General features: G+C 46.5%; 1 protein-coding gene across 1 annotated transcript in view; it reads left to right on the top strand.

Moving 5' to 3' along the window:
* Positions 1-24,488, top strand: part of LOC142015812 (disintegrin and metalloproteinase domain-containing protein 9-like) — a 61,122-nt gene that overhangs the window by 24,641 nt on the left and 11,993 nt on the right. The window contains exons 12-18 of the mRNA XM_074999615.1: positions 1,170-1,341; positions 6,853-6,942; positions 7,871-8,066; positions 8,280-8,385; positions 14,716-14,890; positions 16,441-16,521; positions 24,029-24,134. Coding sequence (XP_074855716.1) covers positions 1,170-1,341; positions 6,853-6,942; positions 7,871-8,066; positions 8,280-8,385; positions 14,716-14,890; positions 16,441-16,521; positions 24,029-24,134 — 926 coding nt within the window. The remainder of the gene's footprint in view (positions 1-1,169; positions 1,342-6,852; positions 6,943-7,870; positions 8,067-8,279; positions 8,386-14,715; positions 14,891-16,440; positions 16,522-24,028; positions 24,135-24,488) is intronic.

Below are 24,488 nucleotides of genomic sequence, written 5' to 3'. Positions count from 1 at the left end.
AAGGAACTTCCTCTAAACCAAATATCATTTATATCCTAGTTTTGATTATCCATCCTCAAAAATATTGTGTTTAAAAATAAGGCTAATACGGCTTGTAGATGTCACTTAACTTTGCAGATTCAAGACAGGTTTTATAATTTTTGGGTAAGAAATATTTTTACTGTAGAAAAGTTGCCTTTTTCTTCAGGAGTGTAGCACAAAATCTATAAAATTATTCAAGAGCTGATGTCTTAAATGTCTTAAAGCTAGAGACTTTCAGAACTCATCCATTTTCTTATGAAAAAGAAAACCATGATCTTTAATTCAGTAAAAAACAGTAATGGGAACAATAGCTGGAAATTAAAGCTTAAACATTTGTTAGGAAAAAGCTAGCTGTGAGGATGATTCAACACTGAAACAAAAGCAAAGGGACTTGATGGCTTCAAATTAAGACAGGATTCCTTTCATAACTATGCTGTAATCAAGCACACTAGGGTCAATGTAGGATGACTGGATGAAATTTTATGGTTTGTATTATACAGAAGGGCAAATTACATGATCTACTAGTCCCTTCAGGTCTTAAAACCTATGACTATATGAAAGATTAAAATTATGTCAGTACCTTTTAACTCCTAGAAATATCTTTCCCTAAAGGCATATATAGATTCCCTGTATGAGTGATTTCAAGATTTTTCTACTATTACACATAGACTGTGTCTAAACTAGCTCCCAACTTTGAAGGGAGGATAAGTAGGTTGTCAGGAGACTATTAATGAGGTGCTGCAGTGCATATGCAGCACTTTATTAAGCTAATTCTCCCCCTCAGCAACTTTGAAGTGCCAGCTTGCGTGTAGCCGCAGTTAACTCAAAAATATGAGGAGTAAAGGGACTTCAGAGTAGCCCGGGCACTTTGAAGTACCCACAGGTTAGCTGCAGCTACACACAGGCTGGCTCTTCAAAGTTTAACACTTTGAAGTTGCCATGGGGGAGAATTAGCTTAATGAAGTGCTGCATATGCACCACAGCACTTCATTAATAATCTCCTGACACCCTACTTACCATGCTCCCTTTGAAATTGGGAGCTAGTGTAGACATGGCCATATAGAACTTTTTTATTAAATGGCTTGAAATAATTGATGTTTACGAGGAAAAATGTGTAAACCAAACAAATGCAATCTTATGCTTTCTAGTGGATCCAAGAATTTCAGCACCTGCAGTGCCAATGATTTTGAGAATCTCATTTTGAGTGGTGGAGGAAACTGTCTTAAAAATGTTCCAAAACCAAGTGATATTTTCACAGAACCTATCTGTGGAAATAAGATAGTGGACAAGAATGAAGACTGTGATTGTGGCACACCACAGGTATAGTACTTCAATTCATTTAGACATCCATCTTTCAATCTCATCCTATTTTGTACAGTAAACTCTTCCATATCCAGCATTCTATCATCTGGAACTCTCAAATAACTGCCATTTTAACCATATGTAAATTTTAGTTATGTTTTCCATAAGTAGAGTATAGTAAAAGTAAATACAAATAAATACAGCAAATACAGTATAAGTTTACAGTGTACAATACAGCTGTTGTTGGTAAATAAAATATTCTGCATACATTTTTGTTTGCTTCTTAATATCTAATCTTATTTTTCTTTAGTGTTATGCATTGCTAGGTATAACTATATTATCTAGAATATTTGACTATCCAGCAACCTCCCAGTCCCAAGGCTGCCAGATATGAAAGTTTACTGTACTTTGCAGTTTTACTTTTTCTTTGAAATCATATAAACATAGGGCAACCATATCTCCCTGTCCCAAATATGGGACAGGGAGATATAGGTGAGAGGGGTGGCTCTTCCCAGCTCCACCAAGCCCCAGGGAACCAGGAAGGAGGCAGCGGTCGCTGGCCCGCCCCAAGCCCCAGGGAAATGGCAGCCCCCAGGGCTTCCCAAGCCCCAGAGAAGCAGCAGGAATGCGGAAGCCACCTATGCTCCCCTGCTTTCCCAAGAGTGGCAGCTGCTGGCAGAAGTCAATGGGAGGAGGGCCCAAATAGTCCGTTTAAAAAAAATAAGTAGGGATGCCTTTTGGCATCCCAAATATGGGACTATCCCACCTAATACAGGATGGATGGTCACCCTGTATAAGCACAACAGCAGAAATGTAGCACTTTAAAGACTAATAAAATGATTTATTTGGAGATGAGCTTTGGGGGACAGACCCACTTCAACAGATCAATCTCATTTCCAATACAGACTGACATTTATAAGTACAGAGGACCAAAAAAAAAATTGCAATAAAAACTGACAAATCAAGTAAATAGGACTGAAGTAGGTGACAAAGGGATGGGGGATGTTAAGTGTCCTGCCTGAGATTGGACACTTAGCATCCCCCATTCCTCTGCCACCTACCTCAGTCCTATCTACTTGATTTGTCAGTTTTTATTGGAAATGAGATTGATCTGATGAAGTGGGTCTGTCCCCCAAAAGCTCATCTCCAAATAAATCATTTTGTTAGTCTTTAAAGTGCTATTTTTCTGCTGTTTTGTTTTGTTTTGTTGGAGTACAGAATAACAGAGCTACTTCTCTGTTACTATATAAACACAGATAAGGAAGAGTGACAAGCCTAACATCATATTTTCATTAAGGGCTATATCCACTTCTGCTTGAAGTCAGTGAGAGGACTAACTGACTTCATGGGAAAATGGAGGACTGGCTACTGCACAGCCATAGTTTCAGGTGCCTGTCTACAGTAACACTATAAAAATCTAGATAGTTTTGTTGTACACATAAGATGCTCTATCACCTAGTTTTTCCACCTCACCCTTTAAATTTGCATCACAACCAAGTATTTCCAACCAAAGGGCACTCAACAGCACTTTCCCTTTGGATGTCTTTATGACCTACTTTGAAACAATTGTATATCTTGAATTGCTGTTAAGGGAAATTGGTACCATAGATGCCAACCCTGTGCGTGCTCCAGCGTTCTATCATCTGGAACTCTCAAATAACTGCCATTTTAACCATACATAAATTTTCGTTATGTTTTCCCTAAGCAGAGTATCATGAAAGTAAATACAAATAAATACAGCAAATACAGTATAAGCTGGAACACCCACAGGAAAAAGAAATGACTTCTGCGTGAGTAGCTCCTCCCTCCTGCCAATGATCAGCTGTCCAGTGTTGAGCAGGAAGCATTGGTTGGGAGAGGGCAGAGTGAGGTTGTGGTGTACTCAGGGGAGGGGATGAAGTGGGATAGGGAAAAGGTGGGTGAGGGCAGAGTAGGAGTGGGAAGAGGCTGGGAGGTTTGGGGCCTTGGAGGAAAGAGTGGACTGGGGTTGGGGCCTGAGGCATAGTGGGGGTCTAGCACCCTCCGAGGCAATGAGGAATCTGGCATCTGTGCTTGGTACTATTTAGAATTAGGGCTCTGGATTAATCACAGTGAACTTAAGCGATTAACTCAAACAACAGTGTTTAAAAAAATTAATCATAGTTTTAATCACTCTGCTAAACAATAGAATACCAACTGAAATTTATTCAATAATTCGGATGGTATTTTCAGTTACCTTGCAGAATACAAAATGTACCGTGCTGACTTTTTAATATTGTATTACAAACAATTGAACTGTAAAAATTGTGAACAAAAGAAATATTTTTGAATTTATCTCAAGCAAGCGCTGTAGTGCAGTGGTTTTCCATGAGAATTATGAGTGGTGTGGGTGGTGTGCCATGAAAACTGTCCAAGAGTGCCATGAAATGTTGTCAATTTCCCCTTGCTGTGGCTCTTTGCAGAGCTAGTGGGGAGTTAGGGTTGGAATTAACAACCCTGCACCAGCTGGGGCTCAAGCAGCAAGGCTGGTGAGTCCCAGCTGTTGCAGGGTATGTAATTTCCCCCCTGCTCTCCCATGGTCACTCTTTGCAGAGCCACCGTGAAGGGAAATACTGACCCCACATGACTCACTTCACACTGGGAGGCAGCTGAAATGCTGCTTCCCAGCCCAAATGAGTGGGTGGGGCCCACCCCCCAGTCCCTGCTGTGGCAAGGGGAAGGGAGGAAGGGAAGGCTGGAGCCTGTTGGAGCTGGGATGAGGTTTAAATCCCGCATCCTGGCTGCAATGGGCTGGTGTGGAGGGGAGCCTGTTTTCAATGGTTATTCATTTACTCAACATCCCTAGCATGGTGTTGAGCTGATTTTGAAGATGTGCCTGTGTTTGCTGTCTAAAGTACTCTGTGGTGGATTTGAAACATTAATGCATTTGATCCTTGTCTAGCTTGTTACATGCACTGCTATGTTGCAAACCTCACTGGTAAGACTGTAACCATAGTAGATGTCACATTTATGACCAACTGATTCAGCCTAGAAAATTGGGTGTGTCGCAAAATTGTTTGTCTCACTGAAGTGTGCGGTTTTACTGAAAAGGTTGGGAACTACTGCTGTAGTGTATTCTCTTTATTGTGAAAGTGCTACTATCAGAGGTAGATTGTTACATAACTGAATTCAAAAATGAAACAGCCTAAAACTGAGCCTAGAAGTCCACTCAGTTCTACTTCTGTGACTAACCTCGTAAGAGAAACAAGCTTGTTTACAGTTGCAGGAGACAATGCTACCCACTTCTTATTTACAATGTCACTGAAAGTGAGATTGTAAATAAACAGGAGAAGCGAGCGCACAAAAAGCACAATAAGGACTTGCCAGACACCCACTACATCTGCAAGAGATGCAGCAAGGACTGTCACTCTCGTGTGGGTCTTCATAGTCACAATAGACGCCGTAAATGAAGTCCTCAATTGCAACTTTAAAGGGCGCGATCCATAGTCTATGCAGACTGAAGGATGCCTACTACTACTACTACTACTACTGAAAGCGAGAGCAGGTATTTTCATGCCACTTTTATAGCTGGCATTACCAGGTATTTAAGTGTCAGATATGCAAAACATGTGTATGTTCCTTTGTGTTTTGGTCACCATTTCAGAGGATATGCTTCCACGTTGATACTTGTTAAAAAAATAAAGTGTTAATTAAATTTGTGACCCTGCTGTGTGTGTTTATGTGCATTCTGCCATATGTATCATATAACAACAGTCTTGTATGATGCCCCAGCATGTGCTTCATTTTAAGAACACTTTCAGTGCAGATTTGACAGTAAGCAAAGAAGGTATCAGTGTAAGATTTCTAAGGATAGCTACAGCACTTGTTCCAACTTCTAAGAATGGGAAGTGCCTTCCAAAATCTGAGGGACAAGGTTTGGAGTATACTTTCAGAAGTCTTAAAACCACAGCTCTCTGACCGTGGCCACACTAGTCCCTCCTTTTGGAAGGGCTATGGTAATGTGGCACTTCAGAATATACTAATGAAGCACTTCATGAATATGGAACACCTCATTAGCATAATGGCAGCCATGCGTGCTTCAATACTTCCAGTTTTTAAATGCATGCTGCCTGTGTAGCTGGGGGCCTTTAGAAACAGCCCCCTGATTTCCCATCTGGTTTTGGGAAGAAGGGGCTTTTGAAATTAGGGGTTGTTTCAGAAGGCCCCTGGCTACACAGGTGGCATGCGTTTCAAAACCAACAGTTTCAAAGCACGTGGCTGCCATTATGCTAATGAGGTGCTGCATTTTCATGGCAGCACCTCATTAGCATATTCTGAAGTGCCACATTACCATAGCCCTTCTTAAAGGAGGGGCTAGTGTGGCCACGGCCTAAGATGCAGAAACTAAAGAACTTGAAAAAGCAAAAAAGAAAATCAGACGATGGCATCTGACTATGATGAAAATCAACCTGTGTTGGTCTGCACTGCTTTAGCTCATTAGATGGCAGCAATCTGTTAACAGCATGGATGCCTGTCTTCTGGAATGGTGATGAGGCACAAAGGGAAATACATATCTTTAGTACCTCGGGCACATAATTTTTTCGTGATACTGGCTTCAACAATGCCACGTGAATGCCTGTTTTCCCTTTCAAGTGGCATCGTAAACAAAAGCAGGAAGCATTATTTCCTGCAAATGTAAACAAACTGTCTGAGTGGACATGAAATAGGACTGAGTGGACTTGTGGGCTCTAAAGTTTTACATTGTTTTATTTTGAATACAGCTTTTTGGTACAAAATTCTGTATTTGTAAGTTCAACTTTCATGATAAAGCAATTTGACTACAGTACATGTATTAGGTGAACTGAAAAATACTATATCCTTTTTTTAAGAATGCAAATATATGTAATAAAAATAAATTTAAAGTGAGCACTATACACTTTGTATTGTGTTATAATTTAAATCAATATATTTGAAAATATAGAAAACATTAAAATACACGGTATTCTACTATTTTTAACAATTCAACTAGTTATGTGATTAACTGCAATGAATTTTTAATTGAAAAACTATTGACAATTATTTTTTATTGCTTGACAGCCTTACTTAGAATATATGCTAGGAAATACCAGTGGTGAGGGAGAATCCATGTTCCGTTGCAGGTTTTTCCTGGCACCAACCTCCCTGCCACCAAAAATTCCCCCAACAAATGATTTATATATTGTACTGTTATTTTGGAAAATAAAATATAGTGAGTGCTACAAGTTATTAATAGAGTCCTAAGGATTTCTGCTTCTTTTGGACCCTGTTCTATTTAGAAAACAGCTTGTTGCTTTATACGATTAATCCCTAAGCAAATAATTAATCAAAAAGAAAGTTTCTGTTTTCTGATAGCTAACGCTTCCCAAACTGCATGCTGGTTTCTAATAGGCTAGAGAACTCTAAACTTCTGATGCTGAAAGAGAGCCAATATATTTTGCTTCTGCTCAGAATTTAGTCTGTCTGTGTCCTTCAGAAACCCTGATTATGGAAAAAATAAGAACATGGTGTCCCTGATTCATGCCTTTGCTATAGGAGTGCACTAACCCTTGCTGTGATGCTGCAACCTGCAAACTGAAGTCTGGATCACAGTGTGCTGAAGGGCTGTGTTGTGAAAATTGCAAGGTAGGCAGGAGGAGCCTTTTTTTTTTTTGTTAATTTATGTTCTTAACTTAAGCAGACAGTAATAATTAGTAGTGATTTTTTTATTTTTAGAATTAGATCTTTCACAATGTCTTTAGACATCTAAACATACATTATTAAATTTGTACACAGAAGCAGAGATCAAATAGGGACAGTGTGTAAACAGCAAATCTTGGTCTAAAGATTCATGGCCTCATGTGTGATCTTTGTCTTACAAATGAAGTGTTATCTCTTGCCTGACTTTAGCTATTAGGTAGAGGTAATTAGATGTCATGTAGCAGTGCTCTCGTTATTGCAGGACTGAATTTCTATCATTCCTGTCAGGTCCACCAATGGAGGGCAAAGAGGGCAACTATCCCTGGCCCTAGTGATTCAAAAGGGCCAATAGCTCCTGGCCACCACCACTGTTACTGTGGCAGTGGCAGCACCTGGAGCTCTGGGGCCTTTAAATTGCTGCCAGAGCACCACACTCCGGGCAGCGCCTGAGGACTTGGGGATGTGCCACCATCTAGGCAACGCTGAGAGCTGATTGGCCAGCCCTCCTGCAAAAAGCCATTCCCTTTCTCAGAGCAAGGAGCTGTTCCTCCCCCCAACATACACCTTGCCCAGGGCCCCAACATTGCACAGGGGAGCCAAGAGCCCTGTCTACTCTTCACTTTTTATCTGGTGTTTATAAAGCTACGCTCTGAACTAGTGCTGGGCAGTATCAAACTCATCAACTGTATCAACATGGCACAGAAATGGCATACGTGCTCTGTACATTAATATGAAGAACTATTTCCTCATTCTCAGATTTACAGGCCTATTTCTTGTACCAATCTACTATATGATCATTATGTACCTATGTATGCTTTTGTTAGAATTCTACTGTTGCAAAATAAGACAGAGTAACTTTCTGTTCCATTTCTAGTTTAAAGTAGCAGGAACGGAATGTAGGCCAAAAACGAATTTCTGTGATCTACCTGAATACTGTCGTGGGACAAATCCATACTGCCCAGATGATGTATATATCATGAATGGCTACCCTTGCAACAACATGAAAGAATATTGCTATAGTGGGGTTTGCCAGAATTTTGATTCACAGTGTGAATCCATCTACGGAAAAGGTATTTTTAAGTTGTTTGACTGTCTGTGTAACAGAATTGATATTAATAGGGAAAACTCACCTCATATGCTGTGCCCTGTACCTAGGATTTAAATACTGTACTACTACTGCTACTGCTACTACTACTACTACTACTAGTAATAATAATAATAATTGCAATAGATTATTCTTTTTATTAAATATATTAGTTAAACATTGGATATTGTTCTTCTAGGGGCAAAAAAAGCACCTGATGTTTGTTTTCAAGTTGCCAACATGAAGGGAGATAGATTGGGAAACTGTGGAACGTCAGGCAGCACATACAATAAATGTCCTATTGAGTAAGTAACCAATAGGTATAAATTGAATCTAATCTTTTCTCCTGTCATTTATTGATATGAACAGTACCATAATGTAGAATATGTATTTATGTAAGTAATGCTTACGTGCTTCCCCACTTTGGCCTATCTAAGTTATCAAATTTACGAAAATAAATCTTCATTTTTTTATCAGTCTGTTTTAAGTTGTTGATTAAAACAATTTGGCCACATCTACATGAGAAGCCTCTGTCGAAAAGAGTCACTGTGGCTGTGTCTGCACTTGCATTTTTCTTTCAAAAAAGGTATGCAAAATGCAAATAAGGTGCAGATTTGCATATCTGGCACCTCATTTTCATATTTTTATTTCAAAATAGCTTCTTTCGAAAGAAGAAAACCAGTGTAGACACTGCTCTTCCGAAAATAAACCCCATCTTTGAAAGAGGAGTGTCTACACTGGTTTTCTTCTTTCAAAAGAAGATATTTCAAAATAAGAATATGCAAATGAAGGGGCAGATATGCAAGTCTGCACCTCATTTGCATTTTCAATTTCCTTCATTTGCATACCTCTTTCGAAAGAGGAATGCAAGTGTGGACACAGCGGCTACGTTTACACTGGGACAGTACATCAAAGTAGTCTATTTCGAAGTAATAACAGCGAAATAGGCTACTTCGATGCATATCGTCCACACATCCTCCGGAGCCGCTGCCTTTGACATTCAGCGTCGAACTAGCAACAGGAAACATCAAAAGGAGCCGCCCTGGAAGGAAATAAGGGGCCAGGAAATTGAAATAAGGGGTCAGGAAAGCCCATGGATGGGGTCACAGGCTGGACTAGCCCTTCTGGGGCAAGACCAAGCCACTCCTTTAAAGGGCCCCTCCCAGACACACTCGGCATGCACACCACGAGGTCTGCAGAGTGCGAGCCACACTCTTGCAGACCAACGCACAGCAGCAGTACCTGGAAGCCTTCCAGGTAGTCACACAGGGAGCAATCGCCCTGCTAGGTGCTGCATGGGAGGCCACCCAGCAGCTCCTGGCAGAGGGGCCCTCCCAGGGGGCAAATGGGGTGCCCCTGACCACCGGGCTCCCCTGTTCCTCTCCTGCTGGGTGCTCCACCAACTCTGGAGCTACCCCACCAGCTCTGAGTGTTGGGAGCAGCTGGTCATGGGAGAGTGGGATGACGACATGTAGCTGCGGAACTTCTGCATGCGCCGTCAGACCTTCCGGTGGCTCACCCCCACACTGAAGCACCAGGACACCTGGATGCAGTGCACCGTCCCTGTCGAGAAGAGGGTCGCAATAGCTGTCTGGAAGCTGGCCACTCCAGATACCTACTGCTCCGTGGGACACCAGTTTGGAGTGGGAAAGGCCACAGTTGTGGCCATTGGCATGGAGGTAAGGAGGCTTGGGCATGCACCCACTGGGGGCTGGAGAGGGGGCTGGGTGTGGGGCTGGGGAGGGAGAGGTGCCGGGGGGGGCTGGGTGAAGGGCTGCCTGGGGAGGTGCCTGGGAGGGGATCTTGGCGGGAGGGGCCTGGGGCACCCTGCACACCCTCATGGGCACTTGTGTTCCCTCCCCACAGGTGGTCTGTGTGCTCAATGCCATGCTGCTCCAGAGGATCATCTGAGGCGGGGACCTGGACGCAGCCATCGTTGGATTTGCTGCCATGGGGTTTCCAAACTGCGTTGGGGCCCTGGACGGGACTCACATCCCCATTCGTGCCCCGGACCACAGCGGGGGAAGATACATCAACCGGAAGGGCTACCACTCCGTGGTTCTGCAGACCATGGTGGACAGCCGGGGCTACTTCCAAGATGTCTACGTGGGCTGGGCCGGCTGTACACACGACACCCGCATTTTTAGGAACTTGGGCCTGTGCCGCTGGCTGGAGGTAGGGACCTACATCCCCCAGAGGGAGGTCTCTCCAGGAGGACACCACTGTGCCCCCTGCCTCGTGGTGGATGCGGCCTACCCCCTCCAGCCCTGGCTCATGCGCCTGTACACCAGCCACCTCACCACCAGCCAGAAGCGGTTCAATGCCTGACTGAACCACACCTGCCAGGTGGTGGAGAGGACCTTTAGCCGCCCGAAGGGCTGCTGGTGGTGCCTCCTTGCCCGCCTGGATGTCGGTCTCCAGAACATTCCCCAGGTTGTGGACGCATGCTGCACACTTCACAACATTGTTGAGAGGAAGGGGAAGGTCTTTGTCCAGGGGTGGGCAGTCAACGTTGGCACAGGCTTCCCCCAGCCAGCCGTGAGCAGGTATGAGTCCACGAGGCCCTGTGGGCCCATTTTGATCAGGGAGACCCCTGAATACCTCCCTGGCCTTCCCTGGAGGGTCTCCCACACACTGCCCCCACTGCCTGCACAACGCCCGCACACCATCCCCCCAACAAGCACATGTCTCAGGTTCTTTGGAAAATAAAACTGTGGATTATTGAAAACTGTTAAACTATCTTATGTGCACAACAAAAACTGGAACCAATATACAAGGGGGATAACTATATGCACATGGGGGACCAGCAGATGGCTCGGCCATTGGCCAATGAATCTGGGGTGGGTGTAGAGGGGTGGGACCCACAGTGGGTACGGGTCGCAGCCCCCCCCTTGTCTGCGGTCCCCAGCGCAGCTGGCTGGGGCCTGGGAGGACCAGCAGGTACAGCCGGGATGCCTCCACCAGCCGGTCTTCAGCCCCAATGGGCTCCGATCCTGGGGGGCTGGCAGGTGGCACAGCAGGCGATACAGCAGGTGGGGTGGCATGCGGTGAGGCAGATGGCACAGGAGGTGGGTGGCAGGTGGCAAGGCAGGTGGGGCGGCGGCAGGGGCATCAGGTGGAGTGGTGGGGAGGGCGGTGGGGGGCAGTGGGTCCGGGAGCCGAGTGACAGCCTCCTGGATCGACCCAGCTATGTTCCAGAATATGCCCATGGATTCCTGCCACACCGCCTAGCTCCGGGTGGACTCCTCCCAGTCAAAGTGGAGCCTCTCCTTGGCCACCTCTGCCTGCTGCTGGAGAGCTGCCAGGAGCTGGAAGTCCATGAGGGCCATCCCCTGGGTCCAGCAGTGGCATGCCCGTCCTGCTGGCCTTGTCAGTGTCCCCCTTGGATAGTGGTGCCTGACCTCCGGCAGGCTCTCAGGGACCATGGAGGGTGCCTGGCTGCCTGGGGCCTCAGATGGTGCAGCTGCAAAGAGGGAGAGAGGGAGGGGAAGGCTGTTAGTGCTGTGCCCTGGCCCATGGCCCACTCCCCCTGTCCTCCTTGGGTGCTGGGTCTCCATCCCCATTGGTGGGTGTGATGTCCCTCTTGGGTGTCCCCATTGCATGTTCCCCCTGCCCCCGGGGTTAGGGCATAGTGCTGTCCATGGGTGTGGGTGCTGACGGGTGCTGATGGTTATGCCACCATCCTGGGATCATGCTGTGGCTGGGCAGTGGCGGGTCAGGGTCCGCTGGGAGTGTGTGGGGCTCCTGGTCGTGTCTGGTGCCCCTGCCCCATGGCCCGGGGGGTGTGTGCCTGCGGGGTATGTACCTGACTGTCCACTGCCGCGGTCTGGGGAACCCCGGTGGGCAGATGCCTGGCTGGTGCTCCGGGAGGAGAAGTCTATGAGGAGCCCCATCTCCTCGCTGCTGGACCCCTCCTCCACCATCCCGAGGGGTGGCTCCTTGTGTGGGCCCTGGGGTGCGGGGCTGGCCTCCAGGCTGGACTCCGGCTCCGAGGCCTGTTGGGACTCCTCAGCTGCGGTGTCCCATGTGGCCTGGGGGAAGGAGGTGTCCCGGGGGCCCAGCATGGCCCTGAGCTCCCTGTAATAGGGGCAAATGGTGGAGGCAGCTCCAGACCAGCTGGCCAAGTCCCAGGCCTGGGCATAACCCTGCTGCAACACCCTCACCTTGCTCCGGATGTGACCCGGAGTGTGGGCAGGGTGACCCCAGGTGGCCAGGCCCTCGGCCAGTTGGGCGAACGCTTCTGCATTCTGCCACTTGCTCACCATCATGTGGAGCACCTCCTCCTCGCCCCAGAGCCCCAGTAGGTCTCAGAGCTCGGCCTCCGACCAGGAGGGGCCCCACCACTTTTTGGGCCCCTCTTTGGCTGCCATGGGTGCTTGGGTCCCCTTGGGGGGGAGCCCTGGGGCAGTCTGGGGGCTGACTCGATGCCATGGCTGGTGGATGTGCGGACTGGGGCCTCTGGAAAGCGTGTAGGGCTAGCATGTGCGTGTGCTGCTGCCTGCATCTGGGTCCATGGTGCTTTAAGGGCTGCTGCACACAGCAATCATAGAGCCCTGCATGGGCTGGAAAGCACATCTCAACCCCTCAGCTGATTGCCGCTATGGAGGAACCTGCCATTTCGAAGTAGCGGGATGTGGATCGGCTACACATGCCGTAATTCGATGATGAACATCGAAGTAGGGCATTATTCCCATCTTCAGATAGGAATAGCGATTTCTCTGTCTTGTCACCTAACGTTGATTTCAGCGTCGAAATAGCACATGTAGACACGATGCGTGCTATTTCGATGTTGTGCCAGCTACTTCAAAGTAGCCGGTTAGTGTAGACACACCCAGCCTGTCAGAAGGGATTTCCCCGCAAAACTTCCGTCAACAGATCGCATCTACACATAAAAGCAAATCAAAAGAGCAATCTGGTCTGTTGACAGAGAGCAGCAAGACAGCCTGGCCTGCTCTGGACAGAATGGCTGACTGGAAGCTCTGCAAACAGGGCTGCCTAGTAAACTGGAAGCCCTGTCTGTTGACAAAAGGGCCCCGGAGTGCCTACATGGCTGTTCTGTCAACAGAACACTGTTGAGAGATGTTTTATGGCTGAATGGGGAGAGGTATGATGCTGCTGGCAGATGCGTGGGGCTTTGTTGACAAACAGTCAGCAACGTGCATTTGCTGTGTAAATCCTCCACATTTTTTTCTGGGAAAGCTGGGTTTTGTTAGGAAATGCCACTAGTGTAGACGTGGCCTTTCTAAAAAACAAATTAAACAGTACATATAAACCTCAACTTAACTTAAATAGTCCTTTGAAGAAACTGAACCAGATTATCACCTCTAAACCAGCCCTTTTATGCTTCTGAAGCAATGAAAGAATCTATAAGCTGGCAGTACTTGACCAGCTGACAGTCTTGGCCTGATCTGAACAGATGTTCACTGGCAAATGGCACATCCCTGTACCAAAGGCCACTCATCTGCCAAATTTCAGATTCCTGCTGCAAATCATGTAGCTGCTAAATTTAGCAGTCAAAATAATATTTCTCCTAGCCTCATTTGTGGAAATAATTTAACCATTTTGTCAGCAATTTTCCAAAAATTTCAACCTGACGCAACAACAAGAGTGCAAAATTTCTGCACAAATGGTTAAAGTTTGGCAGAGTTATAAGCAACTGAAAACAGGTTCTTATAATGGAAAGCGTCAGGCAATCTTAATAGGGAATGCTACCACCTGCACCTATAGCAGGGGCATAAGTGCTTATATACCCATAGACAAACATATGTATTAGGGTCACATCCATATGATAAATTGCAGAGCCATATGCTAAAATACACTTATCAGGCACCTTTTATCCTTTTCATTAATAGAACTCTGTCCACTAATCTGTCTCCACTGGGATTACTTATACTCCAGCTTCTGTCAGATGCCATTTCCCTTTAAACAACCATCGAGAGATGTTTTGTCTTTTCCTTCCAATGTGTATCCCTTGTATACACACACACACAGGGTATATCTACATTTGCATTCCTCTTTCGAAAGAGGTATGCAACTGAGGTAAATCAAAAATGCAAATAAAGTATATATTTGCATATTTGGCACCTCATTTGCATATTCTAATTTCAAAAGAGCTTCTTTCTAAAGAAGAAAGCCAGTGTAGATGCTGCTCTTTCGAAAGTAAACCCATCTTTAAAAGAATCCTTCTTACGTTTATTTAATGGGAGAAAGGATTCTTTCAAAGATGGGGATTACTTTCGAAAGAGCAGTGTCTACACTGGCTTTCTTCTTTTGAAAGAAGTGCTTTTGAAATTAGAATATGCAAACGAGGCGCCATATATGCAAATTTACGCCTCATTTGCATTTTCGATTGACCTCAGTTGCATACATCTTTCAAAAGAGAAGTGCAAGTGTAGACACACCCACACACAGTTACAATGTCCTAAAAGGTCAGGATAGGTGGTCTTCAACATATCTAAAATATACACACAAACAGAAAAAGAGAAGGGAAAACTTCCTTAAAATAAGAGATTTGCAGCAAGAGAAAATTGTTGGCTCATTGTGTAACTATGTGAATTTCTTAATAAATAATACGTTTTTAGTGAGTCTGTTTTTTCTGTGTTCCCTTATATTTGTGTTTTATTCATTTATTGCAGACATAGTCTATGTGGCAAACTTCAGTGTACACCTGTCAATCTTGAAAATCTTCCAGCTTTTAGTGGTGTTAGCTATCAAGGGGATGTTTTATGTGTGACTTCTGACTTTGACCTAGGGTCAGATATCCCTGATCCTGCTCAAGTTCAAAAGGGAACTGCCTGTGACAAGGGAAAGGTAAGGTAGATCACAGCAGTTACTGTGAAATGTATGACAAGCACTAAAAACTTCTCTTTTTAATACAGCTCACTGTGAGACCCTTAGCTTTCAAAAACATTGTCACATTTTAATTTTCCTCATAACCGCATGGGTTCATGACACTCAAAATACTTCTCTTGTAAAGAGTGTCTCTGTGTATTATAATCTTTGTCCCGTGAGGTTTTGTTCACATTTTGCTGATATGAAGTGTTAAAAAAGTGTCGTTTCTCTTCTCTGACTTGTGCATCACAGGAAAATTTTGGCAGCATGACAAAATCAATAAACCTTACGAAGCCAGGTTCAGGCCACCACTAGAGCAGCAGCGTCAGCAGCATACATTGTATTGGGAACACGGGGCTACTGCTGGAATAGCTTTTTCCAATTCATTTCCAACAACAGTGGGAGGTAAAGGGGTCAATAACCCTGCCAACACTTGGGGGTAAAGGGGACAATAACCCCCAGGCCCAGCCTTTCAAAGGGGCTGGAATGCCAGTGGCATCAATGGCAGCCAGCGCTCCAGGCCCCTTTGTAATCATGCAGCATGGCTGCTCCGGCTGCCTGTGGCTGTCAGGGGTGGCGTAATACCACACTAAAGGCAACGCTGAGGGCTGACTGCCCTTAGCCCTGCCCCTTCTGCTCTTGGCTCTGCCCCTTCCAGGTGTGGAACTGCCTCATCCAGCTTGCCCCAGGGCCCATGGTGCCTGTCGGCACTGTTGTACTCCCCCATCACCTCTGGACCCCTGCCCTCCCAGTACACATCTCTCTGCTGCTGTCAGCAAATACTGTTGATTAAAGTTGTAGCACTTTGTGCTGCAATGCTGAACACTCAAGACTCACCCTGCTAATGGGACTTTGTCCACTGTTGAATAATGTGGAAAGCACCTGATCTTGTTCTACAAAAATGGATATTATGCAAAATCTGCATCAAAAGAACATTTGTACAATTTTCAAGTCAAACACTTAGAAGGTCCACACAACCTTAATTCAGTCCCCCCACGCGTGTGCATTATGACACAAGCTTTAATTACATGCTCACATACTTTTTTGTCACACCAGCCCAGCCTCCTTCAGTGCATGGAAGGGTCAGAAGGAGCAGAAATGTGTGAACAACTGCAAATCTGGCATGTCCTAATTTTGAGTGCTTAGCTTTGCAGCTCAAATAATGTTCTTTTAACATAGATTTTGTGTGTTGTATATGTGTGTGCATACGTGTTGTCTATATGTTAATATAATAAATAATACATAATGTTAATTTATATATAGGTGTACATAGAAAAAGTAGTGTTTATTAGCTCTGTATTGCAAAGATTGCTGTTTGGTTTAACAAAGCTTTAAAAGAAAGAGTGATATATATTTTGATTTCCTCTGCATCAAAGGGTGTCTTAGTGCATGAAAATGTGTGATAAGTCAAACCATAGATTTCTGAGGAATCAAGTATTTTGAGTGTCTTGCTTTTCAATGTTTAATTTTGCAATAGATATACATTTATGCTTATATGCTTATAAAATAGATATTTAATATTTTTTCAGGCCTGTGTAGACTTTAAATGTGTTAATGCAAGTGAGCTCGGTTACAATTGTGATGTAATTCAGAAGTGTAATGGCCGTGCAGTAAGTATATTATTTTTATTGCATTAGGCTTCTAGAGATTATTGGTGGGTGCAATAAATCTAAATGAATAAAATAATGAAACATATGCTTTGTTTTTTTCTAATCTGTGCTCAAAGTCAAGTCCATTTTTTTATCTATGTTCATGTTACCAATGGACTGTACACCATTCATTACAAGCATGGATAGTACATTTAATATGAAATAGGCAAAGTAGATGTCATTACACTACTAGATGAGCTGTCCAATTTTGAAAACAATGTAAGTCTCCACTGAGGAAAATGTAATGAATTATCTCATATTTCTGAGTGAAAAATCAGAACAGAATCTAGATATAGTAAAAGCCAGAAGGTCTCCTTTGAAACAGTGTTCTTTGTAAGACAAATGAAAGAAGGGATTAATTGCTGTAGAGACTTTGCTGCGACAAGAGCCAGGAATATCACTCACAATGTAAAGGAGTGCCAGCCGAGGGAAAAAAATGATTGTGCCAAGAGCCCTCCTTCAGCTATTCACTATGCTCTGTTTTCACATACACTTCTTCACATGCAGCTCAAAATGTGATTTGTTCCTTTGGCAATTCTGATTTGTTCTAACTGTATGTACGCATTTAGGCTGCAATTCTACAAAGGGATCCATTAGCACAGCCCTTTGCAAACATGTGGAGTCTCATTAACATCAGTGAGACTCTGTGAGAGTTGCTGTACTCTCTGGGAGTAACCCTTAGGAAGTTCAGCTTCTTCTTCGAGTGGTCCCCGTGGGTGCTCCACAATAGGTGTCGCGCTCGCCCGGCGCCGCAGATCGGAATTCTTCTAGCAGTTTCTATTGGATCGTGCATGCACCGACGCACGCCACTCCCTTGCGTGCCCCCGGCCATGTGCGCGATCCGGTCCCCGCCAGTTCCTTCTCAACCGCTATCGGCTGCAGATGGAATCCGCTCAGGCTAAAGCCAGAGACAGATAAGATAGTTGTTTTTAACGTGTAGTTTGTTTGTTTTGTCACTATCAAAAAAAAAAAAAGAGAAAGAAAGAGAATATTAGCTAGCAGAAGGAAAAGGAACGAAGGAGAGAGGGGCGGACAAGAAGGCTAGTTAAGTCGTCCGCTGCCCCGCAGGCCGGTGATTGTTATTTTGGGTTAGAAAGTGCTGATTCGTGGCTAAATACCCTATTAACGGTAAAGACTCACCGCGATGGCCTCCTTGGGGTTTAAGAAGTGTGAGTCATGCCGCGAAGCTATGCCGGCCTCTGATGGGCATAGTGAAGGCATTCGCTGCCTGGGAGAGTCACACGTTACCCTGACATGTTCCCACTGCGCTAAGCTTACAGCCAGGGCCAGGAAAGACAGAGAGATGAGGCTCAAAATGATCTTGTTTGATAAGGCTCTCCAGCCGGAACCGCCAGAGAAGCCTCACGCAGAAGGGCCCTCTGGGTTGCATAAAAGGAAGGCAGCCTCTTTGACCCCCTTGGTGCAGAAAAGGAGGAAATTCTCCCCGGCTCAATCCTTGCCGATGGGCCCAGCGGGCAGGACGAGCGGAACGCAGAGCCCCCAGCCGCGAGCTCATGAAAGCAGCAGTGCAGCAGCGCACGTGGCAGAGGCTGAGCCTCTGATTACACAACAGACGGCACGCAAGGTACCGCGAGCACCAGCGAGGCAAGCGCCAGAATCGGCGGTGCCGACGGCACAGGGGCACCCAGCAAGGAGCCTAACGGTACCGGAGGAAGCTACCCGCGTGGCACCGCAGCTGACTGTGCCGAGCGTGGTGCCAACAACGGGGCCGAGATCCCCGGCACGGGAAGGGGCGGTGCCCACCCCGCAGGGGAGGGGCAAGGCAAAAGCAAAAACTTGGCACCTCAGTCCATCTCCAGGCAGGGCCACGCTGCCCTTATCACCTAGCCCCACCCCCCCCAAGATACGCACGCCGCACCGACGGGCTGTAACTCCACCGGCTTATCTAGGACCTCCCTCTCCGTTCCTCCAACCAATTTCACCGTGGCTTGGGCCACCTTCACCATTTCTGGGCATGGATCCCCTTGAGTACTATCACAAACCAGCTTCACCACTATCTATGTCGTCGCGGAGGTCCCGCTCTCCCAGACATCATGGGTACACTCCCTGATCATGGTCCAGGTCTCCATCACAGGGCCCTTGCCCATGCTGCTATGGTCGTCCTCATCATGCTGAACACAGACACCGCAGGTCTAGATCCAGAGGCAGGTCCTCCCCTGCTTCTCATCAATACCCATGTGTACACTCTCGCTCTGGGACGGGAACACAGTTGTCTCAAGGGGAGTTAGGTCCAGAATCCCGAGACTTTCCTTCACAATCCTTCAGGGAGCAAGTATATCATCGACCTCGGGAGCCAGAGGATTTGAGGGAGGTTTACCCCAGTGGTTCCTCCTCATCCTCCCCAGATGAGGCCATGGCCCCCGGGGATGTCTCCCCCTCCGATGACCTTAAACAATTCCAGGAGCTGTTCAAAAGAGTAGCTTTCACGCAGGACATTCAAATAGCAGAGGTGCAGGAGAAGCATCATAAACTCCTGAAAAATTTGAGATCCCCGTCTTCATCTAAAATCGCTATCCCGCTGGACAAAGCCATTATGGAGTCAGCCACTAACATATGGCAGACCACCGGCCTCCATTCCGCCTACGAACAAGAGAGCGGATAAGAAGTACTTCGTCCCAGCCAAGGGTATGGAGTTCCTCTTTAGTCACCCGCAACCCAATTCTTTGGTGGTCGAATCGTCCCAGCAGAGGTCGAAGGTGTCTCAGTACAAATCGGGGGGGTCGGATAAAGATGCTAAGAAGCTAGAGCTGTTTGGCAGGAAGGTATATTACTCCTCTACCCTATTATTGAGAATGGCAAATTACGCAGCACATCTATCAAACCACAACTTTCACAATTACTCCAGACTTACTCCCCTCATGGATTCACTCCCGGAAGACAAGAAGCTGGTGTTAAAGGTAATTGTTCAAGAGGGCTATTCAGCGTCGCGGACGGGAGTCCAGATTGCCCTGGATGTGGTGGACACAGCGGCACGTTCAACAGCTGCAGCAGTGGTAATGCATAGGGAATCCTGGCTCCAGACATCTGGTATCCCCAGGGACCTGCAGGCGAAGATCGTGGATCTTCCCTTTGATAAACAAAAGCTGTTTGCGGACTCAACCAACTTGGTCCTCCACTCCAGCAAAGACTCGAGGGCCACAATTAGAACCTCGGGTATTTATACTCCCCCATACAAGAAGAAGAAATTTTATCCTCAGCAAAGACACTACGCTTACCAACCACAGCGTGCTCAATATCAGTGAGGCTATGACCAAGGGCACCATCAACAGCAGCAGCAGTACAGGACTCCCAGGCGACGTTCTCAACAAAGCCGTACACCCTCAGGGCAGGCCCAGAGACAACAAGTTTGACGGGTATGTCGGGGGCTGCACTATCAACACCATCGCTCAATGCCAGTCTCATCTCATGTTCCATCATCGCCTCAAACCGTTCCACTCCCAATGGCAAAAGATCACCACAGACAAATGGGTGCTAGAGATTATAACCACAGGTTACACGATCCCTTTCCAGTCACTTCCACCGATGAAGCCTCCCGCCAGGCCTCATCTCAGGGACGCTGCCCATGAGGCGAGGCTCAAGCAGGAGGTGGATCACCTTATGTTCATAGGGGCAGTGGAAAGAGTGCTGGAGCAATTCAAGGGGAAGGTTTTTATTCACGCTACTTCCTAACAGAGAAGAAAACAGGAGGCTGGAGGCCGATCTTGGATCTACGGGGCCATCAACCGTTACTTGCGCAAGCAACGCTTTTGGATGATCACAGTTGCCTCCATACTTATGGCACTGGATGATGGAGACTGGTTTGCAGCCCTCGACTTACAAGATGCTTACTTTTATATAACAATCCACCCAGCACACAGACGCTTCCTCCGCTTCACGGTCGGCAGGGAACATTTCCAGTACAGGGTTCTTCCGTTCGGTCTATCCTTGGCTCCCAGAGTCTTTACCAAAACCCTGGCAGTGGTATCAGCTTACCTGCACAGACAGGGGGTGTTTATTTTCCCATATCTGGACAACTGTCTGCTGAAGGGGCCTCAAAGGCAGAGGTCTTATGCATGATACGCATCACCGCGGACACGTTTACTTCGCTGGGCCTAGTTATCAACCTCGCAAAGTCAAAGACCGAACCCACACAAGATATAGAGTTCATAGGGGCATGCATAAACTCTATCACAGCAAGAGTATACCTGCCTGACGCCCGCTTCCGTGCCATCAACTCACTGGTGCAAGTCATGACGTACAGCCCAACGGTGCTGGTCCTAACGTGCCTGCAGCTGTTGGGGCACATGGCGGCAGCGACGTTTGTGGTACAGAATGCCAGGTTACACATGCGAAGCCTGCAGCATTGGCTGGCGAGTGTTTACAAACCGGCATCCCACACTGTCCACAAGGTAGTGTCGCCCACGACAGAGGTGCGCAGATCCCTAGCGTGGTGGGAAAATCCCAAGAATCTGCTAGTGGGGGTGCCTTTTCACCAACCACAAATTTCTATCTTTCTTACTACCGACACCTCTCACATAGGATGGGGAGCGCACATTGGCAGCAAGGTGACGCAAGGGCTATGGTCCCCTGCGGAACAGACACTGCACATAAACATACTGGAGCTCAGAGCAGTGTTCAACGCGTGCAGACATTTTCGAGATTACCTGCATGGCAAAGTAGTTGGGATCAATACCGACAATACCTCCACTATGTTCTACATCAATTGACAAGGAGGGGCACGATCCCGTGCGTTATGTGCAGAAGCAGTCTGATTGTGGAACTGGTGCATCGCCATCAATATAACTTTGAAAGCCTCGTACTTGCTGGGCGCTCACAACGTGAAGGCAGATCAGCTGAGCAGGCGTTTCACACTCACGCACGAATGGCAGATCTGCTCCGACCTGCTACGGTGCATATTTCGTACATGGGGGTTTCCCCAAGTCGATTTGTTTGCCACCCAGTACAACAAGAAGTGCCCCCAGTACTGCTCCAGAGCAGGAATAGGGCGGGGGTCCCTGGGGGACGCATTCATGATTTCATGGAAGGGCCCTCTACTCTACGCGTTTCCCCCCACAACGCTTATCCACAAGGTTCTGCAGAAAGCCAGAAGGGAGAGAGCTTGCATGATACTCATAGTCCCAACTTGGGACCAGCAACAATGGTTTCCCTTGCTTCTGCGCACGTCGGATCGTCCACCACTTCCCCTACCAGTGGTGCCAGACTTACTCACGCAGGCTCAGGGGTCCATAGTGCACCTGCACCCTCAGGGTCTGCGCCTACAAGCATGGTTAATCCATGGCTCAGCGCCTTAGAGAGCAAGTGTACGGAGGGAGTACAACAAGTCCTGGAGTGTAGCCGAAGGACCTCCACCAGGAGGACTTATAAACAGAAATGGACTCGATTTACAGCCTGGTGTTCCGCCAAGCAGTTAGCTCCCCTTGACGTTCCTATAACCGTAATACTAGAATACCTATTGGACCTCAAACGAGACGGGCTTTCTCTATCCTCGCTAAAGGTCCACCTCGCTGCTATATCAGCTTTTTGGCATACAGAGGAAGGGCCCACTGTATTCGCCCACCCTATCGTCACAAGGTTCTTGAAGGGGCTGGTAAACCTTTACCCCCCTCGAAAACCACTTCCGCCGTCGTGGAGTTTGGACTTGGTGCTCAGCACGCTATCGGGACCACCCTTCGAACCATTAGCCACGGTACCCCTCCGACTCCTTAAGATGAAAACAACCTTCCTCCTTGCGATTACGTCAGTCCTCAGGGTGAGCAAGCTCGCAGCAGTGATGGCAACGCCGCCCTGTACAGTATTCTCAAAGGAGGCAGTAACCCTACGGTTACACCCAGCCTTCGTTCCAAAAGTTTCTTCGCAGTTCCATCTTAACGAACCAATAGTTTTACCATCGTTTTACCTGAAGCCTCACAGCTCCAGCAGGGAGGCGCGCCTACATCTCCTAGACGTGAGAAGGGCGTTGGCCTTCTACATAGACAGAACTAAGTCCTTCCGGAAAACGGACAGGCTTCTAGTGTCTCTCGCTCCCAGGTCAAAAGGGGAAGGCCTCTCTTCACAGAGAATTTCAAAGCACATCGTGTCCTGTATAAAAATGTACTACGAGCTTCGAAAGACCCCTTTGCTGGCCCTGCCTAGGGCTCACTCCACCAGGGCAGTGGCGGCGTCAACAGCCTTCTTCAGGGGCATCACGTTAAAAGACATCTGTAGAGCGGCGACCTGGTCATCCTACAACACCTTCGCCAAGCATTATGCCCTACATCGGGTATTTGAGGAGGATACCCGTCTGTCGACAGCAGTCCTCTCGGGGGCAAGCTGCACATGAACTGATTACCCACCTCCTTACTTGGGTTACTGCTGGGTAGTCACCTATTGTGGAGCACCCACGGGGACCACTCGAAGAAGAAAGAGAAAATTACTCACCTGTACTAACGATGGTTCTTCGAGATGTGTCCCCGTGGGTGCTCCACCACCCGCCCATCCTCCCCGCTTCGGAATCTCTGTCTGGTGTTTTTCAGGATCATCCGAAGCGGTTGGTCAAGGAACTGGCGGAGACCGGATCGCGCACATGGCCAGGGGCGCGCAAGGGAGCGGCGCGCGTCGGTGCATGCGCGATCCAATAGAAACTGCTAGAAGAATTCCGATCTGCAGCGCCGGGTGAGCCCGACACCTATTGTGGAGCACCCACGGGGACACATTTCGAAGAACCATCGTTACTACAGGTGAGTAACTTCTCTTTCTTATGCTACAACCAACCCTCACTTTGGGATTGATTATTAATGTTGCAATATTCCAAATCCATGGTGTCCAACATGCTAGCCATGGCAATTTGGCAGGTTGAGAGTGGACAGTTGGCTTGACCAATAAATATATGTTCAGAATAATGTGGCTAGTTCGCTACAGTGGTTCCTGTTTCAGAACTGGTTGGACACCACAGTTCCAAACCTTTCTGGGTATTTGCTAGTACTACTTGTATACCACTAGGTCAGAAAAGTCTGAACTTTGTAATCAGTGTTTTCCAAATAAAACACTTGCATATGCCTGAACACTCTGATTAAAAAGAAGCCTTTAGATATTGTGCCTATGGTAGCTGGAGTACTTAGAAAAGAATGCAGCTACCATAGGCACATTATCTGAATCAGTTGGATAAGTCTTTCCTTTAAGTCATCTATGGTGTCATCCATGAAACCTGTAAATGAATTCATTTTGAATTGGAACCTAATGTCCCTTTAAGCATGGGATTTTGACCCTGTTCCAAAGTCAGTTGAAGTCCATGGGCGTCTTTTTATTCATTGCATTGCACTTTGGATCAGGTCATTTGTTAACAATCCTAAATGGAAACCTTCTTTTTCCCCACCTCTTGGACTATGGAGAATTAAATAATGTAAATGCAGAAATGACATTTCAGTTCTAAGAAACGTTTATTTAATTGTGGTGTCTTCTTTGGCTACAGGTCTGTAATAACAATGGGAATTGTCATTGCAATCCTGGATGGGCTCCTCCTTACTGCGATAAATCAGGTTATGGTGGCAGTATTGACAGTGGTCCAACTCATATAGGTAGGATACTGAAGCTTTTTCAGTTTGACTGCAACATCTGATGAAATAAACTACAACTAATGCTTGCCTCCTTTTTATTGTTATTCTGATAACACATTAGAGCTAACAGTGACCATGACTTTATAAAACCTTTCTATCTGTTACTGAATTCTTACTGTGTAAAGAAAAACAACCTACTTATGACTTGTAAGTGTACTGAAGAAAATATAGAGTAAGAAAAACTATGAAAATTAGGAATTTGCAAGCAAGTATTTTTTAAAAAAGGTGAAATTTTTTTGTCAATTTCAGGATCTTGAAAAAGTAAACTTTATTGAAAAAGATAGAAAAGTTAGCATGATACTTTCATCTCTTAAA

Source organism: Carettochelys insculpta, chromosome 7 (genome assembly GCF_033958435.1).
Source record: "Carettochelys insculpta isolate YL-2023 chromosome 7, ASM3395843v1, whole genome shotgun sequence".
NCBI lineage: Eukaryota > Metazoa > Chordata > Testudines > Carettochelyidae > Carettochelys > Carettochelys insculpta.
This window is presented reverse-complemented; position numbering and strand designations above follow the sequence as displayed.